At 39.2% G+C, this 20,142-nt stretch overlaps 1 protein-coding gene across 1 annotated transcript in view; it reads right to left on the reverse strand.

Annotated features, from left to right (window-relative positions):
* Positions 1–20,142, reverse strand: part of LOC126474146 (myosin-I heavy chain) — a 180,300-nt gene that overhangs the window by 112,588 nt on the left and 47,570 nt on the right. Inside the window, exon 5 of the mRNA XM_050101600.1 lies at positions 6,843–6,959. Within this exon, the coding sequence (XP_049957557.1) occupies positions 6,843–6,959 (117 nt within the window). The remainder of the gene's footprint in view (positions 1–6,842; positions 6,960–20,142) is intronic.

Below are 20,142 nucleotides of genomic sequence, written 5' to 3' on the forward strand. Positions count from 1 at the left end.
CAGTCACAAAACCTGAGTTACATGCACAGAAAAAAACAAAAATTTGAAAAATTGCCTGAAAAACTTTGATTTTCAAAATGTGGTAGCACAAAAGGGACAAGTGGTATCCAAGCCAAATTTCAAACACTGCATAAGTAGACCATAATATAATATGTGGCAAAATTTCAACTTGTTATTGCAAGTCATTTGTGTACAATAAACGTTGACAGAGATGTATTTGGTTACGTTTCTTTTAACACGATTTAGCAAGTAATAGTGATGATGCAGACAGCTTGTTTCAGATAAAGCTGCAGCAATTGTTGGGAACCATTAGGCAACAGAAAATTAAACAATGGTAGTTTTCAGGGAAAGAATGAGTCATTGTTAGGCAGGAACAACAAAGGAAACAAGCAACAATTACAGGTTACTCATGTTTTTAAGATTCTAGTTCAGGCTGGTCAGTACTGTTGTGGAAAGTCAGTATGGAGGCAGAAGAGTGTACTAGTGGTCCTTTTGTTCAAACAAGTTGCAGTATTGGTAGAAGACAAGCATCTGAATGTCATAAAACAACATATGGAACAAAATGTCGCATTCACTTTGTACTGTATGATCTGGATGAATCTGATCAAGATTTGTTGGTATGGAGATCTGGGATACATCCTGTGGGCACAAGAAGTACGGTTCCAGGAAACTTCAGTGTTTGTTATCATCATATGAAAGTGTTTCTGGATAAGTATTCTTTCCTAAGTTGTTTTTATCCATTTTGGATTCATAAGAAGACAGTGAAGTGTAGCCTCAGAGAAATTGATATAAAATCAGTATTGAAATTGAATCAGTGCATGGGACTTAACATGAAACCAGGACAAAAGTTATGTTCCAGGTGTGTTACACTGCTAAAAAATGAAGAATATTCTGATAATTTACATGACAGTGACGAAGAGTATCAGCCACCTACAGCCACAGCAGATGAGCAATTAAATACTTCAGTGACTGCTCTTGGTTTGTCTCCCATGAAGACACATGAAGTTGGGAAAAGAGACAGGCCCAGCTATGGTAGAAGAAAACTACAAGAAGCTCAAATGGAATTAAAACACAAAATAGCTGACACATTAATGGTGGAAGAGGGAGAACTATCTGCTCCAAAGGAACAGAAATCATGCCAGAAACGCTCTGATTCGGAAAAAATTGTGCATGATTTGAAAGAAAAATGTGCCATATCCACACGTCAGAAAAAAAGTAGCTATTCTTACCCTTGCACCTTCCAGGTGGTCTATTGACTACACTGCAGAGGAATTCAATGTTTCTACATATGTGGTAAAGCAAGCTAGGAAAATAAAAGCAACCCAAGGTGTGCTTCCACAACTTCAGCAGGCCCAGGGTAAGCAATTGAGTTCAGAAATAAAGGTGCTAGTGTTGGAGTTTTATGAAAATAATAATTACAGTTGAATAATGCCTGGGAAAGAAGACTATGTAATGGTGAAAATGGGCAATGTATGTGTACAGATGCAAAAAAGACTGTTGCTATGCAACATATCAGAACTATATGTAGAATTCAAGGAAAAGTATCCCAATACCAAAGCAGGTTTATCATCTTTTTTCAATCTTCGGCCAAAATGGGTTGTTCCTGTAAGTGCAAGGGGCACACACAATGTTTGTGTATGTGAGACCCATCAAAATGCTAAGCTGATGTTTGCTGCTATAAAGGATTCTGGTCTTGATTACAAAGGTGCAATGAAACTGCTAGTGTGTGACATCAGTTCCTACCAGTGCATGATACACAGGTGTGAAAAGTGTCCTGGTAAGGCAAATCTTGCAGAACACATGAATAAAAAACTGTATGGTGAACTCCCTACGGATGATGATGAACTTATTTCTTATAAACAACAGACACACATGGATCGCACAGGTCTTGAAACAAAGCAAAGTACAGTGGAAGATTTTGTTGAAATGTGTTGTCAAAAAACGGACAAACTGACCACACACAGCTTCACAGCAACAGCACAATCGGCTTATCTCCAGTTTTGTAAGGATAATTTGAAACAAGATGAAATTATAGTAATACTAGACTTTTCTGAAAATTATGCATTTATAGTTCAAGATGCCATCCAAGGATATCATTGGGACAACAGTCAAGCAACTCTCCAGCCATTTGCAATTTACTATAGAGGTGAATCAGGTGATGTGTCTGTCATGAACCTGTGCGTTTTTAGTGACTGTTTAATTCATGATGCCATTGCAGTTCATGCCCACATTCGCACTGTCATGGCATATGTGAAAAACACGCTGCCTCACATACATTTTGTGAAATACTTCAGTGATGGGGCAGCTAGTCAGTACAAAAACTGTAAAAATCTCAAAAATGTATGCATACATTACCACGATTTTCAGATTCATGCAGAATAGAATTTTTTCGGAATAAGTCATGGTAAAAATGTATATGATGGCATTGGTGTTACTGTTAAGCGCATGGCATCACGAGCTAGTCTGCAGCACCCTACAGAAGGTCACATTCTAACACCTCTTCAATTATTTACCTGGGTACAGAAAAATATTCTATGTTTCGAAAGATGAGGTAAAATCAGTCGAAGAGTTGCTAAAAAGCAGACTAGAACACGTTAAAACTGTTGCAGGCACAAGGAGCCATCATCACTTCTCTCCAGCCGACTCTGACAATGTGTAGATGAGCAGACTGTCCCATTATAACTATAGGTTCATGCACAACATGTGTCTTCACAGTGTGTCTGCCTCAGGATTCAGAAGCAAAAGCAGCAACATACAACCAGGTTGCTATGTTATTGCTGTTTATGATGGCAAATGGTACTTAGGATGTGTTGCAGAGTGCTGTGAAGTAGAAGGTGATGTATTTGTGAACTTCATGCCACTAGCAGGACCAGCAAGATCATTTCATTGGCCACATTTGGCAGACAGGTGTTGGATTCCTTTTGAACATATTCTTATGACAGTTCCAGTTCCTACCACAGTGTCAGGAAGACAGTACAATTTGCCACTCAATGTACAGAGTACAGTAGCTAAAGTGTGGGAGAACTTCTGTTCGAAGCACAATTGACTGGTTTTTAGCAGTTAATGTGCAGTGAACATTAATGATAGGTTGTGTTAATCTGCCTATATGTTGTTGCTTAGTGATTAAACAGTTGTTGAAGAGGATGAGAAGAGGCAGAACAGTTTATGATACGTTTTTACAAAATTGTGTTGTGGAACAATGGCCACATCACCAAATACATCTGTCAACTTCCGTTGTACACAAATGTCTTGCAATAACATGCTGAAATTTTGAGATGTATATTATTATGGTCTACTTATGCAGTGTTTGAAATTTGGCTTGGATACCACTTGTCCTTTTTGTGCTACCACACTTCGAAAATCCATGTTTTTCAGGCAATTTTTCAAATTTTTGTTTTTTCCTGTGCATGTAACTCAGGTTTTGTGACTGATATGGGCATGATGAGTTCTGTGTGTGTTAAGGCCACATTAAGCTTACCACAAAAAATTTATACCCTTTTTGAGTGAATTATATTTGGCATAGAGGGCTCCTACAATATGTACCTTTTAACGTATTACATTTTTTAATCACATTTTGGAATTTTTTTTATTTTCCCTCAGAAATATGTTGTTGGTGTTTTGATTCATGGAATGTGTTCTCTAAATGGATGTTACTGGGTTGTAAAAATTTCACTGGACTGTGTGCAATAGTTCCAAAGTTATTAAGACCTGAAGTTGGGTCTGAAGATAGATTGCCAGATGTGGGTTGCAATTTCCGGGTCATGCCACCTTCTTTCACAAGTCATAATTCTGGAACTAATTGGCAGAGGAAACCAATACTTTGTACATGAGCGTTCCACACATGGTAGAATTAGTGTACTGAATTTCAGTCAAATCTGAGACTGTGAGCTGGAGCCCCTGGTTGAACTGACATGGAATGACCCAGCAGCAACAGACAGCGGGGCGAGGCAAGATCCTTTGTTGACTTGGCTCATGTATACATCTTATTTCAGTCCCAGACAGATTATAGCACCGACATCACAATCAAATTTGCCACTGTCACGTGCACGGTCATCCTTCTGTATCTTTTCCCCAAGATTCATGGATCCCAAGGCTAGTCCGACCAAATCAGCGTGTTCATGAATTTTGGCACAAAAACAATTTTGTAATGATGCCCTAACTCCTGTATTCACTTCGTGTGCCCGTTTTTGGTTCGCGAAAATAAACAAAACTTTAAAGAGCAGCCTTTTACTAGCATAGATGAGATTAAAAATGTGTCTCTGAGAGGACTAAAAGGTGTTGCAAAGATAAGATTTCAAGAAGTGTTTTGGGTTTTGGGAAAAGTGCTAGCATGGGTACGTAATATGTAACAGGGAATATTTTGAAGAGAATAACTTTGTTGTCGACTAATAAATACAGCCAGCATTAGAACCAATATTCACCACAGTAATCCTTTTGGTTCCACTAACATTGTCCATGATACCATCAATGCCAGGACCCAGACAACATATGCTAAAAGTAATGTTGTTGTCCATCAAAGTACCGCCAATGCAAAAGAACTTTCTGTCTTGCTCTCTTAATTTCATAACTTAATATTAACATTTGCATTGACAGACAGTTACATCAGTTCTTTCTACCAGAACCTCACTTTTACTTATAGATCTCTTCCACAGGAATCCATTTCATGCAGTGTTATGTGCAAAATAACTTTCTGCCAAGAAAAATGGATTTCTTTGTTTTGTTGGAGTAAGTGATGTAATTTGCATACGTTGGCACTATATTTTTGACTGATGTAAAAGTCCTCTGTTATCTGTCGAATTATCAATTTTTTATAGTTGTCTATAACAATGGGTTCCTCCCAAAATCGTTAGCCTCTCTCTTGGCAATCCAATTAAACTTTGTACTGTATTTTCACATTTGTTTCTGATGTGATGTGTCCTATTGTGGCAAGGCTGACTTTTGTAAAAAAATTAACCCCATTGTTTGGGACTGCCAACACTGCTCACAGTTCTTTTTGTTTCAACTCTTTAATACAAGTTGTATTTACATTACAGACGTTTCTTCAACGTTCTTTACTCTGAAAATATCTTTTCTTTGTATTGTGTGTATTTTCTTGTGATGTAGTATGCTTATCCATCACTTCTGAAAAACTAAGTACTTCACAGAATACACAAAGTGAAGTGGCTGATGCTAGTAACTCAAATCGCATAAGCAGAATCAATGTGAATCATCGCATGCTGGCAGGAAATAGGCAACTGATTTTGGGCGTGCCTGTAGGGCAGTTGCAAGGTGCTTCCTGGAAGGGCCTCTTTCCCTACCAACAGTGCTGCTCGTTCAAGAGTTTGCTGACAAACTAACTGGGTGTAACATCTTGTAGAGATGTAGGCTCTGATTTATTGATAGAATACTGGGGAAATGCAGTCCAGTCTACAAAGGAAATTGCTTACAAATCACTTGAGTGACCCATTCTAGATATTGCTCAAATGTGTGAAACCCATACCAAATAAGACTAGTAGGTGATATTGAATGTATACAGAGAAGGACAGTATGAATGATCACAGGTTTGTTTGACCCATGGGAGTATGTCACAGATATGCTGAAGAAACTGAACTGGCAGAATCTTGAAGATTGACAGAACCTATCCTGAGAAAGAGTGCTAACAAAGTTTCAAAAACTGACTTTGAATGATGACTCTAGAAGAACATTACAACCCCCTGTGTATTGCCCACATAGGGATCATGAGACCAAGATTAGATTAATTACAGCAATCACAGAAGCATTTAAACAACTGTTCTTACCATGCTCTATATGTGAATAGAATGCAAAGAAATCCTAATAACTGGAAACATGGCATGTACTCTCTGTCACACAGGTTGCAGAGTATAGATATTGATACAGATGCCTAATAATTAGTTTCAGAGCTAAAATTTGTTCTGGGCAAGATCTATTTGGTCTGAAACCTGCTTGATATTCAACAGTTTTGCATTCAAGTTGTTGTTGTGGTCGTTCCAAAAGTCATTGAGATAGAGTTTTGTATGAGAAAGGAAGAGGGAAAATCCATCTATAATTATTAACATCCATTCTGTCTCACTTTTCACATAATGGATGTATCATGCAGTTTTCCAGTCATTTGGAATTTTCTCAGTTTGGCTAATGTTTTGCATGACCAATGCAATTTCTTCTAAAGTTTTTGGGGCAGTTGATTTCAGCAGCTCTGCAACAATACCACCTTCACCAGATGCAGTTATTTTGTAACCTTTTAATATGTGTAGCAGTTTTCTCTTCATTTGGCATGTGCAAATCTGGATTGGTCTGTGGAAGAATTTCTGGTATAAATCTTTCTGTGGGTCCATGGCAATGTAGAAGCTATTTTGAAATATCTGCATCACCCTCCACCATTTTCTAGGCTGTTATTCACAACTGTCTCCATTTTCCTTCCTGAAGCAAATATTTTGCTGCTGGTATTCATCGAACTTTATCTTCTATTATGTTGAGCTGATGTTTTTCATATTGTCTTTTTGTTCATCTAATTAATTTTGAAGCTTCTTTTCTGGTTGTCAGGACCATATCCTGTGCATTTTTTGATTTGCTTCATTCCATGTTTTGAATGCTCTGTTTTGTGATTTTACTGCATATTAACAATCTTCATTCCACCAAGGTTGTTTTCCCCACTTTCGTACAGGAATCTGAGATTTTGATGAACTTGTGCCAATTTTCCCCAATGTTGTTCAGTTCATTTGCTAGTAGCAGTAGCTGGATTTTAGTAGTACCAAATTTTGGAATTATAGACATCCTTTTCCTTCCTACTACCATTATCATCATCATCATCATCATTATTATTAACTGAATATAAAATACATTACCTAGACAGGCTTTCCAAGCCTGAAACCTTGCTGCATCTTCCACCTCATCTTGTCGTGTGTCCCCACACTGTAGGTAATTGAGATTGTGTGGAGAATATCCTTCTAGATTCAACTTCACTGTAAAGCGAAAAAGAAAAAAAAAAGATTATTATTTAAAAATTATCAAAGGAAAGACTGCAAAATATTAATTCCACACTTCAGAATGGCATTTGGTGTGGTGGATGATGGGAGTAGCAGACTTGACAAAAGTGCTGGACACTGTACAACTCTCGGTCAACATTCACTTGTTGCAAGTTGCTACCAACCTTCACCTGAGAGAAAATGCAGTGAACATTGGCATTGTTGTCACCAGTCTGTGTTGTTTTGCTATGCAGAGTTTGGCTTCATGCGTCATTAGTTCTGAATATCATGTCTACTTCTGTGTACAAAAGCAGATGACATGCTAAATACACATGCACCCACACACACTGCACACTTGAACACTCTCTTCACCCCTAACACACAACCACACACACACACACACACACACACACACACACACACACACACACACACGCAAAAGGAAAATTCACTTAAGGAAATCGAGACACTTGTTAAAATACACCTCATGCACACGTGGCCCCCAATTCCAGCATCTCAGTCTTTTACTGACGAAGGCTATGACCTAAATATTTATATAAGTGTCTTTTAGTTGTACCCTCAGCAATTTGATGTATCTTTAGCAATGTCTATTCCTACATTGTTGATATTCATACCTGGAGTTTCCATTGTTTGATAAATTTGTTAGAAAGGTCTATGTGATTTGTGTGTGTGGTGTGTGTGTGTGTGTGTGTGTAGAGGGGGAAAGGTGGAGAGGGTGACATGTGCACACTACTGTGGCATGGCTGCTGAATTGTGGATGAGGAAGGCAAACCACCAGCAATGGAGAGTGAAACTTTGACAATGGCAGCCACTCATGCTGGCAAAATGTCAGAAAAATCATCAGACGAATCTTGACCGAAGAACCTGAGACTGAAGCCAACAGGAAATTTGTCAACAACTGCCAACAAAAGCTTTAACAATTTTGTGTTCCACCATATTATGTTTTCCTATTACATGCAGTTGTCTGCTAAAAATGTCCTGATGATTTCCTTCCTAGTAGAATATTCCAGGTTTAACAGCCCCTCCCCCCCCCCCACCCCACCCCCTAAAAAACAATGAAAAATCAGATCTTTGGGTGAAGGCTACTCCACAGGATCTATCAAATAAGACAAGGATGCTAATTAAGGTGGATATATGGAATATTAGAATCCTAAGGCAGCGTGAGAAACAAGAATTGGTGGCAATGGAAAGGGTACAGCTATGTGTTCAAGGAAACAGGCACAATTGTAGGGACCTGTTTATGAGAGAGAAGAAAGGGAAACTGGTCATTAGTGCAAAGAAGACCTATAGGATACTTGCAAAGTTCTTTCACAACCAGGTGAACTATGAACCACTTGAAGGTGAAATGGAATTAGAGATGGACACAGAAGAGACACAGTGATGACTTCCAAGCAGGGAAGATTGGTAGGATGAAGAGGTTACCAAACAGGTGGAATAACATGATCAAAGTGCCACAACAAAAGAACAGACACAAGAAGAATGCAAGCTACTATACAAGAACCTCTTCAAGAGGTTGGCTCTTTGTGAAGACTGGTTAAGAATAGATCCAAAGTACAGTTGGAAACTATCAGTGGGTATAAGGAAGTAAGAGGATACATAGAACAGATCTTTACTGTGAAATGACTGATGGAGTATATGGCCTTAAGGAACAAAATGATGGTAGCAGCCTTCATAGACTTCATAAAGGGATGCAACTCCATCAACAGACAGACTCTTGGAAGGTTCCTGAGGAACTACATGACTACTGATAACAGAAGCAAGATAGCCAGAAGTGCAGGACTGAGAATCATCAATAAGACAAAGACACTGAAGCAACCAGGAAAATGCAGGAATACACTTTTCAAGAGATGGACAAATTCAAATATCTTGGAGAATAAAAGATGTGCCCCAAAGGCATAAAATATATTTTTAAAAAAATATTTATAAACAATATGTGTGCAAAGGGTTAAATATTCTTCAAAGTACTCTCCATAAGCTTCTATATATTTTTTCCACTGAGTCTCCCATGCCTGGCATGCCCCCTCAAATGTCATCTAGGGAATCTCCTTTAAAGTTGTTGTCACAGCCACTTGGATAGCCTCAATGCTTTCAAAACAGCATCCTCTGAGTACGTTCTTGACTGTGGGGAACAAAAATAATTTGGCCAGAGCTAAGTCAGGTTTGTAGGGTGGCTGCAGCAGTGTCGACACTTTATGTTTCACCAGCAATTCATGGATGCAGAGAAACATGTGGCTCTTCACAATGTTGTGATGCAGCAGCAAGGTAGCATCAATGTCTTTTCATGTGGTAATTACATGTTTCTGAGGTCTTTCCTGAACATGCACGTTGGTCGCAGCATTAAAGGTTTGTCCGTGAGGTGCAAAATCTTTGTGAACCACATCCTTGGGGTCAAAAAGGACAGTCAACATTGTCTTCAATTTGGATCTGCTCATTCTCATTTTCTGCTGTTTCAGAGACACTGGGCTTGCCATTTGGCAATCTGGCATTTCGTCTTTGGGTCTCTTTGAAGTGTCCATATTTCATCACTAGTAATAATATTGTTTCAGTAATCCATTTCAGTTTCCACACATTCCTTCAGTTCGTTTGTGATCAACACTCAGTTGGCCTTTTGGTCATTCATTGACAGTTTGGGGACCAGCTTATTGCATATCTGTTGCAAGTTCAGTTCTTCAGTAACAATGTGATGTACAACAGTTTCCAGAATGTTCAGAGTGATAGCTAACTGTCGAACACTTATTGGATGGTCAGCATTCGACAATCCACACACACAAGTCACATTTTCATCAGTTTGGCTTGTTCATGGCCGTCAAAGTGCCAGTTATTGTCCACCTCTTCCTGGCTCCACTTAAACTACTTCATCCACCTTGTAACTCACACATATTAAACAGCAGACTCCTATTATGTTTATTACAGCAGTTCGTGAGTTTCTGCAGCTTCTTTGGTTGAGTAGTTTTGTGCAGAACTTTTTCGCCAAATATTATTCGAAAGTATCCGCCATAATGTGATCTCAAAACGGGGCTTCACTAAATCAGTAATCCTGACCCCACACTGCTGAAGAAGACTGACCTAGGACGTGCTGCAAAGCTGAGACCCCCCCCGCACCCTACTGCGACCTGTTGTGGCATGCAAACACTTGTATTTAATGAGTTTTGGGATGGCAACAGGAAGAAACAGGAGCAATGATGGAATAATAGATAGGATGAAGAAGGTGAGGTCAGTCTTTTGTATGACCAGATATATACATAACAAAAATAATAATATATCTATGGATACCAAGGTCAAATGCTAATGGGCGATGGTGAGAAATACTGTTCTGTATGTGGTTGAGTCGCTAACTAGGAAGCCATGGTGCAGAACAGCCAGAGAAAGAAGAGAGAAAACTTCTTATGGAAAAGCCTGGACTCTAAAAGAGGTGGTGAAAGATGACTGCAAAGACCTACAAAAGTGCTGTAACAAAGAATGAGCACAATATCAGTAGAAATTAAACTGAAAAGGGCACAATTTGTGGATCATGTGATCAGGATGAACATGGACAGAATTATAAAAAGGACAGAATTATAAAAAGCATGTTGCCCAACTCAGGAAGGACTGGTCAGGGCTGGGGATTGAGGCAGTAGGGAAGGAAAAATGGAGAAACAAGCATACACCAACCAACATGTTAGAGATCAACCACAGAGAAGGATACAGCGAAAGGAGTGGAACAGGAAAGAGAATAAGACACTGAATATCATGGAAGAAGAGAAAGAGAGAATAAGGCAAAGGATGAAGAGTCTCTGGGAGGAGATGGAGGCATTGTAGTCCATGAAGAGCCTACAGAGGCTGTAATGGAAGAGGAGGAGAAGGAGGAATAATAATAATAATAATAATAATAAGGTATTTTTGGTATCAGCAAGATGCAATGAGCAGAAAATCGGGCTTTTGAGTGGAGATTACTCTCTTTGTCAAATAATTGTAGCGCAAGAGTCGGAATAGTAATGAATAGGGAAACTGGCAATGATGTACAGGATTATTTGCGGCAAACAATTCAGCATACATTGTAATCACACAATCATACATACCAACGATGAATACAAATGGCAGTGAAACTGAAGAAATGGGTGATAATATTAAAGAACTTCTAGAATGTGCCAAAGGGGACAAGAATTAATCATAATGGGAGACTGGAATGGAACTGTAGGTGAATGTAGGGAATAGACAATAAGCAGGAGAGTTTCATCTCAGCAAGTGAAATGGGAGAGAGAAAGATTAATAGAATTCTGTGCTGGCACGATTTATTTACTGGAAACATATTTTTTGAGAAACCGTTGAGAAGAGAGTATACATGGAACGTCCCAGGTGATCAGATATTGAACTGACTTTATTTTAATAAAGTGGAGATTCAGGAATCAAATTAAGAAATATAAGAGTTATCCATCCACTGATATTGATAGTAACAACATACTAGTACAAATAAAATGGCAGATAATGCAGTAAGTTATAGGGAAAGCACGTAAAATTTATACACATTGAAGGAACACCAGATTCATATTTCCTTGAAAGAATGCATGAGAAAAGACATAACGTCATTTCATGGAGTTTCTGGTCTAGAAAACTGATAGAATGGCTGTAAAAGGCGTAAATTTAACAGAAAAAATACTACAATTGAAAAAGGCGGGGAAAGAGAGACATCCATGGATAACAGATGAGATCCTCAAATGAATAAAGAAATCATGAAAATGTACAAATGTTGAAAATATTACTACCATGCAGAAATGAAATTGTTCAAAAATGCAGAAAAGCTAAACAAGAATGGATGGAGGAAATATGTCATGAGATAGATATAAAACTGAAACGGGGTAATATAGATACGTATGCACACAGACAGATACATGGTCCAGTCATGTTAATCTGATCACTGCATATATTTGACGTCACCATGCAATAAAAACTCACAGATGGCAGGTGACAGCATTTGCAGTGGAGGTACCTACAGTGTGTCACCATAACCTGGAAAACAGTGCTGTCATTATTCTAATGTGAAAACAATGCGATTTATCTGACTTCCAAAAGGGCACAATCATTGGCTTTTGGGTAAAAGGTGGAAGTATTTCCAAAACAGGTAAGTTTCTAAACTGTTCACAGGCCACCTTGGTTAAACTGTACAGTGCATGGTAAAATGTCACTCTACAGAACTAGCACTGTGGCAACTGTAGGGCACCACAGGCCATAGGTGACAGAGGTGAATGACAGCTGCAGAAATGTGTATGGGCAAATAGATGTGCAACATCTACATCTACATACGTACTCCGCAATCCACCACATGGTGCGTGGCGGAGGGTACCTCATACCACAATTAGCATCTTCTCTCCCTGTTCCACTCCCAAACAGAACGAGGGAAAAATGACTGCCTATATGCCTCTGTACGAGCCCTAATCTCTCTTATCTTATCTTTGTGGTATTTCCGGTATTTCCATGAAATATAAGTTGGCGGCAGTAAAATTGTACTGCAGTCAGCCTCAAACACTGGTTCTCTAAATTTCCTCAGTAGCGATTCGTGAAAAGAACGCCTCCTTTCCTCCAGAGGCTCCCACCCGAGTTCCTGAAGCATTTCCATAACACTCGCGTGATGATCAAACCTACCAGTAACAAATCTAGCAGCCTGCCTCTGAATTGCTTCTATGTCCTCCCTCAATCCGACCTGATAGGGATTCCAAACGCTCAAGCAGTACTCAAGAATAGGTCATATTAGTGTTTTATAAGTGGTCTCCTTTACAGATGAACCACATCTTCCCAAAATTCTACCAATGAACTGAAGATGACTATCCGTCTTCCCCACAACTGCCATTACATGCTTGTCCCACTTCGTATTGCTCTGTAATGTTACGCCCAAATATTTAATCGATGTGACTGTGTTAAACGCTACACTACTAATGGAGTATTCAAACATTATGAGATTCTTTATCCTATTCATCTGCATTAATTTACATGTATCTATACTTGGAGTTAGCTGCCATTCTTTACACCAATCACAAATCCTGTTCAAGTCTAGTTAAGCAACAGACTACTCAGGTGAACCAAGGGCACTATCAACAGTGTCTCCTCATCAACTGTTCAACATTCTGCATATGGGCCTCCGCAGCAACCACCTATTTCATGCACCCACGCTGGTTGCAGTTCATCGGTCACATTGGTTGGAATTTGCAATGTCAGTACTGCAACTGGAAATCCAACAGGTGGTCTTTTCAGATGAATCACATTTTATGGTCCGTCTGACAAATTGCTGTTGGTGTGTACAGTGTGATAGGTCTAAAAGCAAACAACCTGCAATAACTGCCAGGAGAAACAGGCTGGAGGAGGGAGCATTATAGTCTGGGGAATGTTTTCATGGCATTGGCTGGACAATCTTGTCATTCTGGAAGGCATAATGGATCAACAAGTCTGCACCTACCTCAGCACAATGACATCTACCAGCTGGACAAAACAAGGTGTGACATAGTTTGCAGTGTGTGTGTGTGGTTCAAACAGCACCAAGATGAGGTTTGCGTATTTCCCAGCCACCAGATTCCCTGGACTTAAACTCAGTCAAGAATCTGTGGAACCACCTTGATCAGGGTGTTTGTGCATGGATCCTCAACTGAGAAACCTAGTGTAGTTGGCCATACCACTAGAATCAACATAGTCCACAACCTCAGTGATGTTATTCCTGCATGTGTCTCAGCTGTCCGCAATGCAAACGGTGGTTGTTCAGTCTTCCGACAGTTGGTCGCATTAATGTGACTGGACAGTGTAAGTAATCACTTTAGCAAAAAGAATTAGGGCACAACCATTGCAGATGAAAAAGATAACGGGGTAACGTAAGTGGAAAATAAAACGACAGATATAGCTCTTCAAGAAACTAATTATGAAATACCAGCAGAACTCTTGTGGGCATCAGACTAAAAGGCAGAAAAAAGAATTATAAAAGAGGTCATAAATTGAATTTATTTTCTTCCTCTGGGGAAGTTTCATTAGATTCTGAAAAGAATATAATTATGGCACTTCTGAAAGAAGCAAGTGCATATAGACTTGAAAATTGTCAGAATCAGTCCAGTATCACATCCTAAAAAATAATCATAAGATTACTTTATCAAAAAAATAGAAGGGAAAACTAAGCAAATTAGTAGTGGAACTGTTTGATTTTAGGATAAGCAAGACCACTCGAGGCAATTTTATCACTGCAGTTGATAATAGACGGCAGACATGGATAAAACAAAGGACATTGCTTTTGTGAATGTGGAGATTGTATTTGAAGATATGAAATGCAGGAAAATATTTCCTCTTCTTAGGAGCAGAAATATAACCTACTGTCCCTACCCTAAACAGACCAGAATAGTCAGACTGATACAATTGTACAAAGTAACAGGTCAAAAGTGGGAAAGGTGTAAGGCAGCATTGCTCATTGCCGCCACTGATATTTAATTTATATATAGGAGACTTACATCAACATCTGACAGAACAGACACTGCTGATGATCCACAACTATATGAAATTAGTTTGCTGACTGGATTCCTTGACATCAGCTGTATCTGCTCCCCAACAGTGACAGAAAATTTTTGCCTAACCGAGACTAGAACCTGGATTTCCCTCTCATAGAGAACAGTTGCCTTAACCAATTTGGATATCCAACAGGCTCCCTGAACAGACTCAAATTTCTACATGCAACATTGTCTACATCCTTTTATCATAGTCCACTAAATTCATCACCTAATGCTCTCTCAGCAATGCTTGGATTCCTGCAACAAGGGAAATGAGACAATGAGGAATTGAGACCAATGTCTCATTTTCTTGTTGTGGGAATCCAAATAATGTTGCAAGCATTGGGTGATAAATTTAGTGGACTACAATGAAGAGATGTAGACCAAGTGACATATGGAAGTTTGGGTTGGTCTGGGGAGCTTGCACGGATAGCCTGTGTTGCTAAGGTATAATAACTGGAAAATCTGGGTTCGAGTTATGGTCTGACACAAATTTTCTTGTGTCACTGTTGGGTAGTAGAGCTATACTTAACACAGCTGATGTTGAGGAATTCACAGTCAGCGATTTAATATTGATATATAGAAGAATATAAGGTATCTGTGCAGGAGAGCTGGAACTGAACAGTCATGCATCATGTCACTCACTACTACTTTGAAGGTCAGAACAGTAAAACTGTTGGAAGACAACACTTAAATCAAACTTTATTTCACTGAATATTTATTTCTGATGACAAATGATAAGACACATACAAGCTTTTCTCCTTCTCATTAACATAGCACTTACTTTTTTAGCTTGAGACAGTCTCGCAATATTCTGTACGCCATGCTGGCATCAGCTCGACTCAACTTAATCCAAAGAGCTCTAAAGACACAGTATGATGAATGTCATAATCTTAAATTCCTGCAGCAAATCTTTTTCACAGTTATTCAAGTTTTGGAAAAAAGAGAAGAACAAGGAAAATCCTTCAGGTCAGGAAAATATAAATCGTATGGTTAATACAATGTTGATAACTTACCCTGCAGTTATGCATCACTACACTATTGCACATCATTGTGACATTGGTGTATCGCTCACTTATTTCCATTTATCAGACAACAGCATCAGACAGGTTAACATAATACATAAAGGTCAATCCCCTCATCAAGAAATAGTAGTCATTATTGAAAACAGAATCAGTTATTAAACAAAACCAACATAGTTTGAATGTTACTTTTGATCATAAACCAGTTCTGTGAACATCTAACTCAGTATTGAAGGTATTAAGCTACACTGAAGTGCCAAAGAAACTGGTATAGGCACGCATATTCAAATACAGAGATATGTAAACAGGCAGAATACAGCACTGCGGTCGACAACTGCTATATAAAAAAAGTGTCTGGCGCAGTTGTTAAATGGCAGGTTATCAAGATTTAAATGAGTTTGAATGTGGTGTTATAGACAGCGCACGAGCTATGTGACACAACATCTCCGAGGTAGCGATGAAGTGGAGATTTTCCCATATACCATTTACAAGTGTACTGTGAATATCAGGAATCCAATAAAACATTGAATCTCTGACATCGCTGCAGTTGTGATGAGATCTTGCAAAAACGGGATCAATGATGACTCAATAGAATTGTTCAACATGACAGAAGTGCAACCCTTCCACAAATTGCTGCAGATTACAATGCTGCGCCATCAACAAGTGACACTTTGCGAACCACTCAACAAAACATTATCGATATGGGTTTTCGGAGCCGAAGGCCCACTCGTGTACTCTTGATGACTGCACGACACAAAGCTTTATGCCTCACCTGGGCCCATCAACACTGATATTGGACTGTTGATGACTGGAAAAAACATGTTGCCTGGTCCGACGAGTCTCGGTTCAAATTGTATCAAGAGGATGGATGTGTACGGGTATGAAGACAACCATATGAATCCATGGACCTTGCATGTCAGCAGGGGATGGGAAGCACTGTAATGGTGTGGGGTGTGTGCAGTTGGAGTGATATGTCTAGATAGAACTCTGACAGGTGACACAAACGTAAGCATCGTGTCTGATCAGCTGAATCCTTTCATGCCTACTGTGGATTCCGACGCACTAGGACAATTCCAGCAGGACACTCCAACACCCCACACATCCAGAATTGCTACAGAGTGGCTTCAGGAATACTCTTCTGAGTTTAAACACTTCTGTTGGCCACCAAACTCCCCAGGCATGAGCATTACTGAGCATGTCTGGGATGATGCTCAGAAGAGGTCTCCATACCCTCATCCTCTTACAGATTTATGCACAGCCCTGCAGGATTCATGGTGTCAGTTCCCTCCAGCACTACTTCAGACATTAGTCGAGTCCATGTCACGTCATGTTGCGACACTTCTGTGTGATCGTGGGGGCCCTACGTGATACCAATTTCTTTGGCTCTTCAGTGTATTATCTCTTCAAAAATACATTGTAATGAATTCAAGTCATAGTCTCTGTTAACTCTGTTATTTTAATAGTCTGTTAAAAAATACAAAAAGGATCAATGAAACAATTGAATCGCTGATTGCAGAAACAACACTTGTTCACTTTTTGGTTAAGTTGTGTTAAGAGCTGATTTCCATGTTATGGTGCTCCCTCTATCGAATGAATGCAGAAACAACATTTGTCCATCATTCTTAATGGGACAAACAAGATCCCGACGTTATGAGTGAGAGGAGAAAGAACACTTGTCCAGGACTAGTGCTATTTCTGCAGCCAACGTTGGCTAGCCTGTTGTGTAATATCATCTCTGTGTTCACACGGATTTTCTTTCTGAAGCACAGCAATTTTGAAAAGGGAAGATATGGGTGTACATGATGGTGGTGAAAGTAGAAAGAGGGAAAAAGGTGTAAAGAATGTTGAGTATCTGCGTGAAATCATAAAAAGGTCGCAAATTAAAGGTTTAGAGTACAAAAACTACAGTGGAAAGTTAGTTCAAAGAAAAGCATTCGTGTCGACTGGAAGTAAGTAATGTTCTAATATGGGAGGTTATACATCAGTAAAATATCTGTGTAATTTTGTAGATGTCGTAGAAACTGCTTTGGAAGAATTCCTGAAGAGGAAAGAAATGAAGTATTTTCGCTTTTCTACAACATGACATCAAAGGACGTACAAGATTCTTATCTCCAAGGGCTGATTACTGTAGGTAATATTTCCAGAAGGCGAAGAAGAGTACCAGGAGGAGGCAACTGCAAACCAAGATGCAACAATTTTCAGTATTTTATTAATTCCAGCACTGGACGATCAGAGGTGTGCAAGAAAGCTTTCTTAAGTATCAACGGTGTCACAAACCAAAGGGTAAGGAGGATAAGCAATCTGCTTGCTTGTGGAAAGTTGCCTAGTGACCAGAGGGGTAAAAATGCATCAGGAAATCAAATCGGTGGTGCAGAAATAAGTTTGATAATTGATCACATAAATTCCTATCCCCAAAAAATTACTCACTACGGCACAAGAGAACAACATTATTTAAATAGCCAACTTAATGTCAAAATCATGCATGAGCAGTTCAGATTATGACAGCCCCAAGCAAGTAATATTAAGTACTAATTTTATTTAAAAATATTCAAAGAACATTTTTCACTTACATTTTGTCGACCACAAGTTGACACATGTGGTACTTGTGAAGCGCTTCAAAATAAATTACGAAACAAAACACTGAATGAAAAGGCTAAGAGGGTTGCCGCTGCACAAATGATGGTTCATAAATGCAGGGATGCAAAGTTTTCTGCTCGTATTCGTGAAGTACAAGTATTGTGTCAAAAACACGAGGATGTTGCAGGTATTGCCCCAGATTTTATGCAAAATCTGTCCCTTCCTACCATTCCAGTTCAGGAAGTTTTCTACCTTCGGCAACTCAATGTTACTGTACTCAATATCCACAACCTGAAGACAGGATATGCAACATTCTACATTTATCACGAAGGTGTAGCAAAGAAGGGTCCCGATGAAGTCTGCTGGATTACATACGAAACGAGTTGCCACCAAACATAAAATACCTGCATATATTTTCAGATGGCTGCCCAGGGCAGAATAAGGATAATACTATGGTCAGGTTCCTCATGGCAGTTGCAGCCTCTCAGTGTTTACTCAGAATTTATCATTATTTCCCGGTCAGAGGCCATTCATTCTTACCCTGTGACAGGGACTTTGCAGTGATTAAGAGGAAAATTCGAGCTGTCGATAGGATTTATAGCATCATGCAGTTTGTAGAACTTATTGTTGGTGCAAGTACCTTTAACAAATACCAGGTTAAAGTTGTTTCAACAGAGTTTGTACTGGCTTTCGAACAGTAGTGGCCTAAATTTTACAAACGCAATGCCTTGTCTTTGGAAACAATCAACAGCAAAATGCTCACAAGGAATGAGAAACAATCCTTCACCGTTTCAGAATTCATGGAATTTGAATACAACAGTGAGTGTAGTGGGAACGTCATTGCAAAACCATACATTCGAAGCCTGGTGACGCACACTTTTCGTTTACTTCTTGATCTAAAAACAACAGTAACTTTACCGACAGCTGCAGCAGACGAAAAATGTGTACCACTAAGTGAGAAGAAAATAGCTGACCTCAAGAAATTGGAGCCGTATATCCCTGAAGAGCACCTGTCCTTTTACAGAGCTCTCTACAACTGGCCTTCAGTAGACAGCAGGGGCCCTGACAATGAATAATAGACATGGGTACAAGCAATATTTCACTAAGGTTGCTATTTACCTGATTGCAATTTGTAGTTAAAAGTTGTTGTTCAGAATCTGTCATGTACACATAAAATAAGAATTTTGGTAATGAGAAATAATACAGCTGATTTTCAGAAACTGTTATGTAGCCTAATAATAACAATTTTTGTACTGAACATAATAAGTTTACAAATAAACTGCTGAACAACACAGACTTACATTTTTGGCAACCAATTGATTTCAGAAACATCACATGTCCACAAACTTTGCATATTTAAATCATTATATAATCTAATCATTACATCATTGAAAATAGTGTCTGGACATCACCAGAAACTGTGCCGTTCAAAGTAAAATAGAGCTGTCAAAGAAAATAGAATACTCAGGCCCACAAACTTATTTTTCCATTTTTCTCAAAATCAACATGCATGGACTAATGCTGTTTCTGCAATCAGTGATTCAATTGAAAATCACTCATGTTTCACTTTCACTCACTCACACACGCATGCGCGGGCACACACACAAATTACTCTTTGGTTATTTGCAAGGTGACATGTCTTGTCCATTGGGCAGGCTGAGTGCACATATGCACCTGTGCTACAGAGTGTGGTGTTTCTTACTTAACAATGGTGAATGGACCAAAATCAATCCTTCCATGTAACTCAACCAGCATTGGCAGTATGACTGATGGTGGGCCTCCCACACATGTACAAAGTCCTGTCTGGTGGTCTCATCAGCCATAAAAATAGGGACTGAGATGATTCGTGCTGCACTTGCACAGAGTTCATGTCTGGCACCAGTGCAACTCACTGACTTGGAGGTGGGGGCAGCCCTGCTCTGAACCTACACAGAATCTTTGTTATTTGATTCATTTCTGCTGCATCAGTTCCCTCAAATACAGTCCTTTTTTTACCTAATTGTTGCACTCCTCATCCTGTTTTCATTGCAGATATTGCTTTTAAGGTTAATAAACTGATGGACACCT

This window comes from Schistocerca serialis, chromosome 4, assembly GCF_023864345.2.
Source record: "Schistocerca serialis cubense isolate TAMUIC-IGC-003099 chromosome 4, iqSchSeri2.2, whole genome shotgun sequence".
Lineage (NCBI taxonomy): Eukaryota > Metazoa > Arthropoda > Insecta > Orthoptera > Acrididae > Schistocerca > Schistocerca serialis.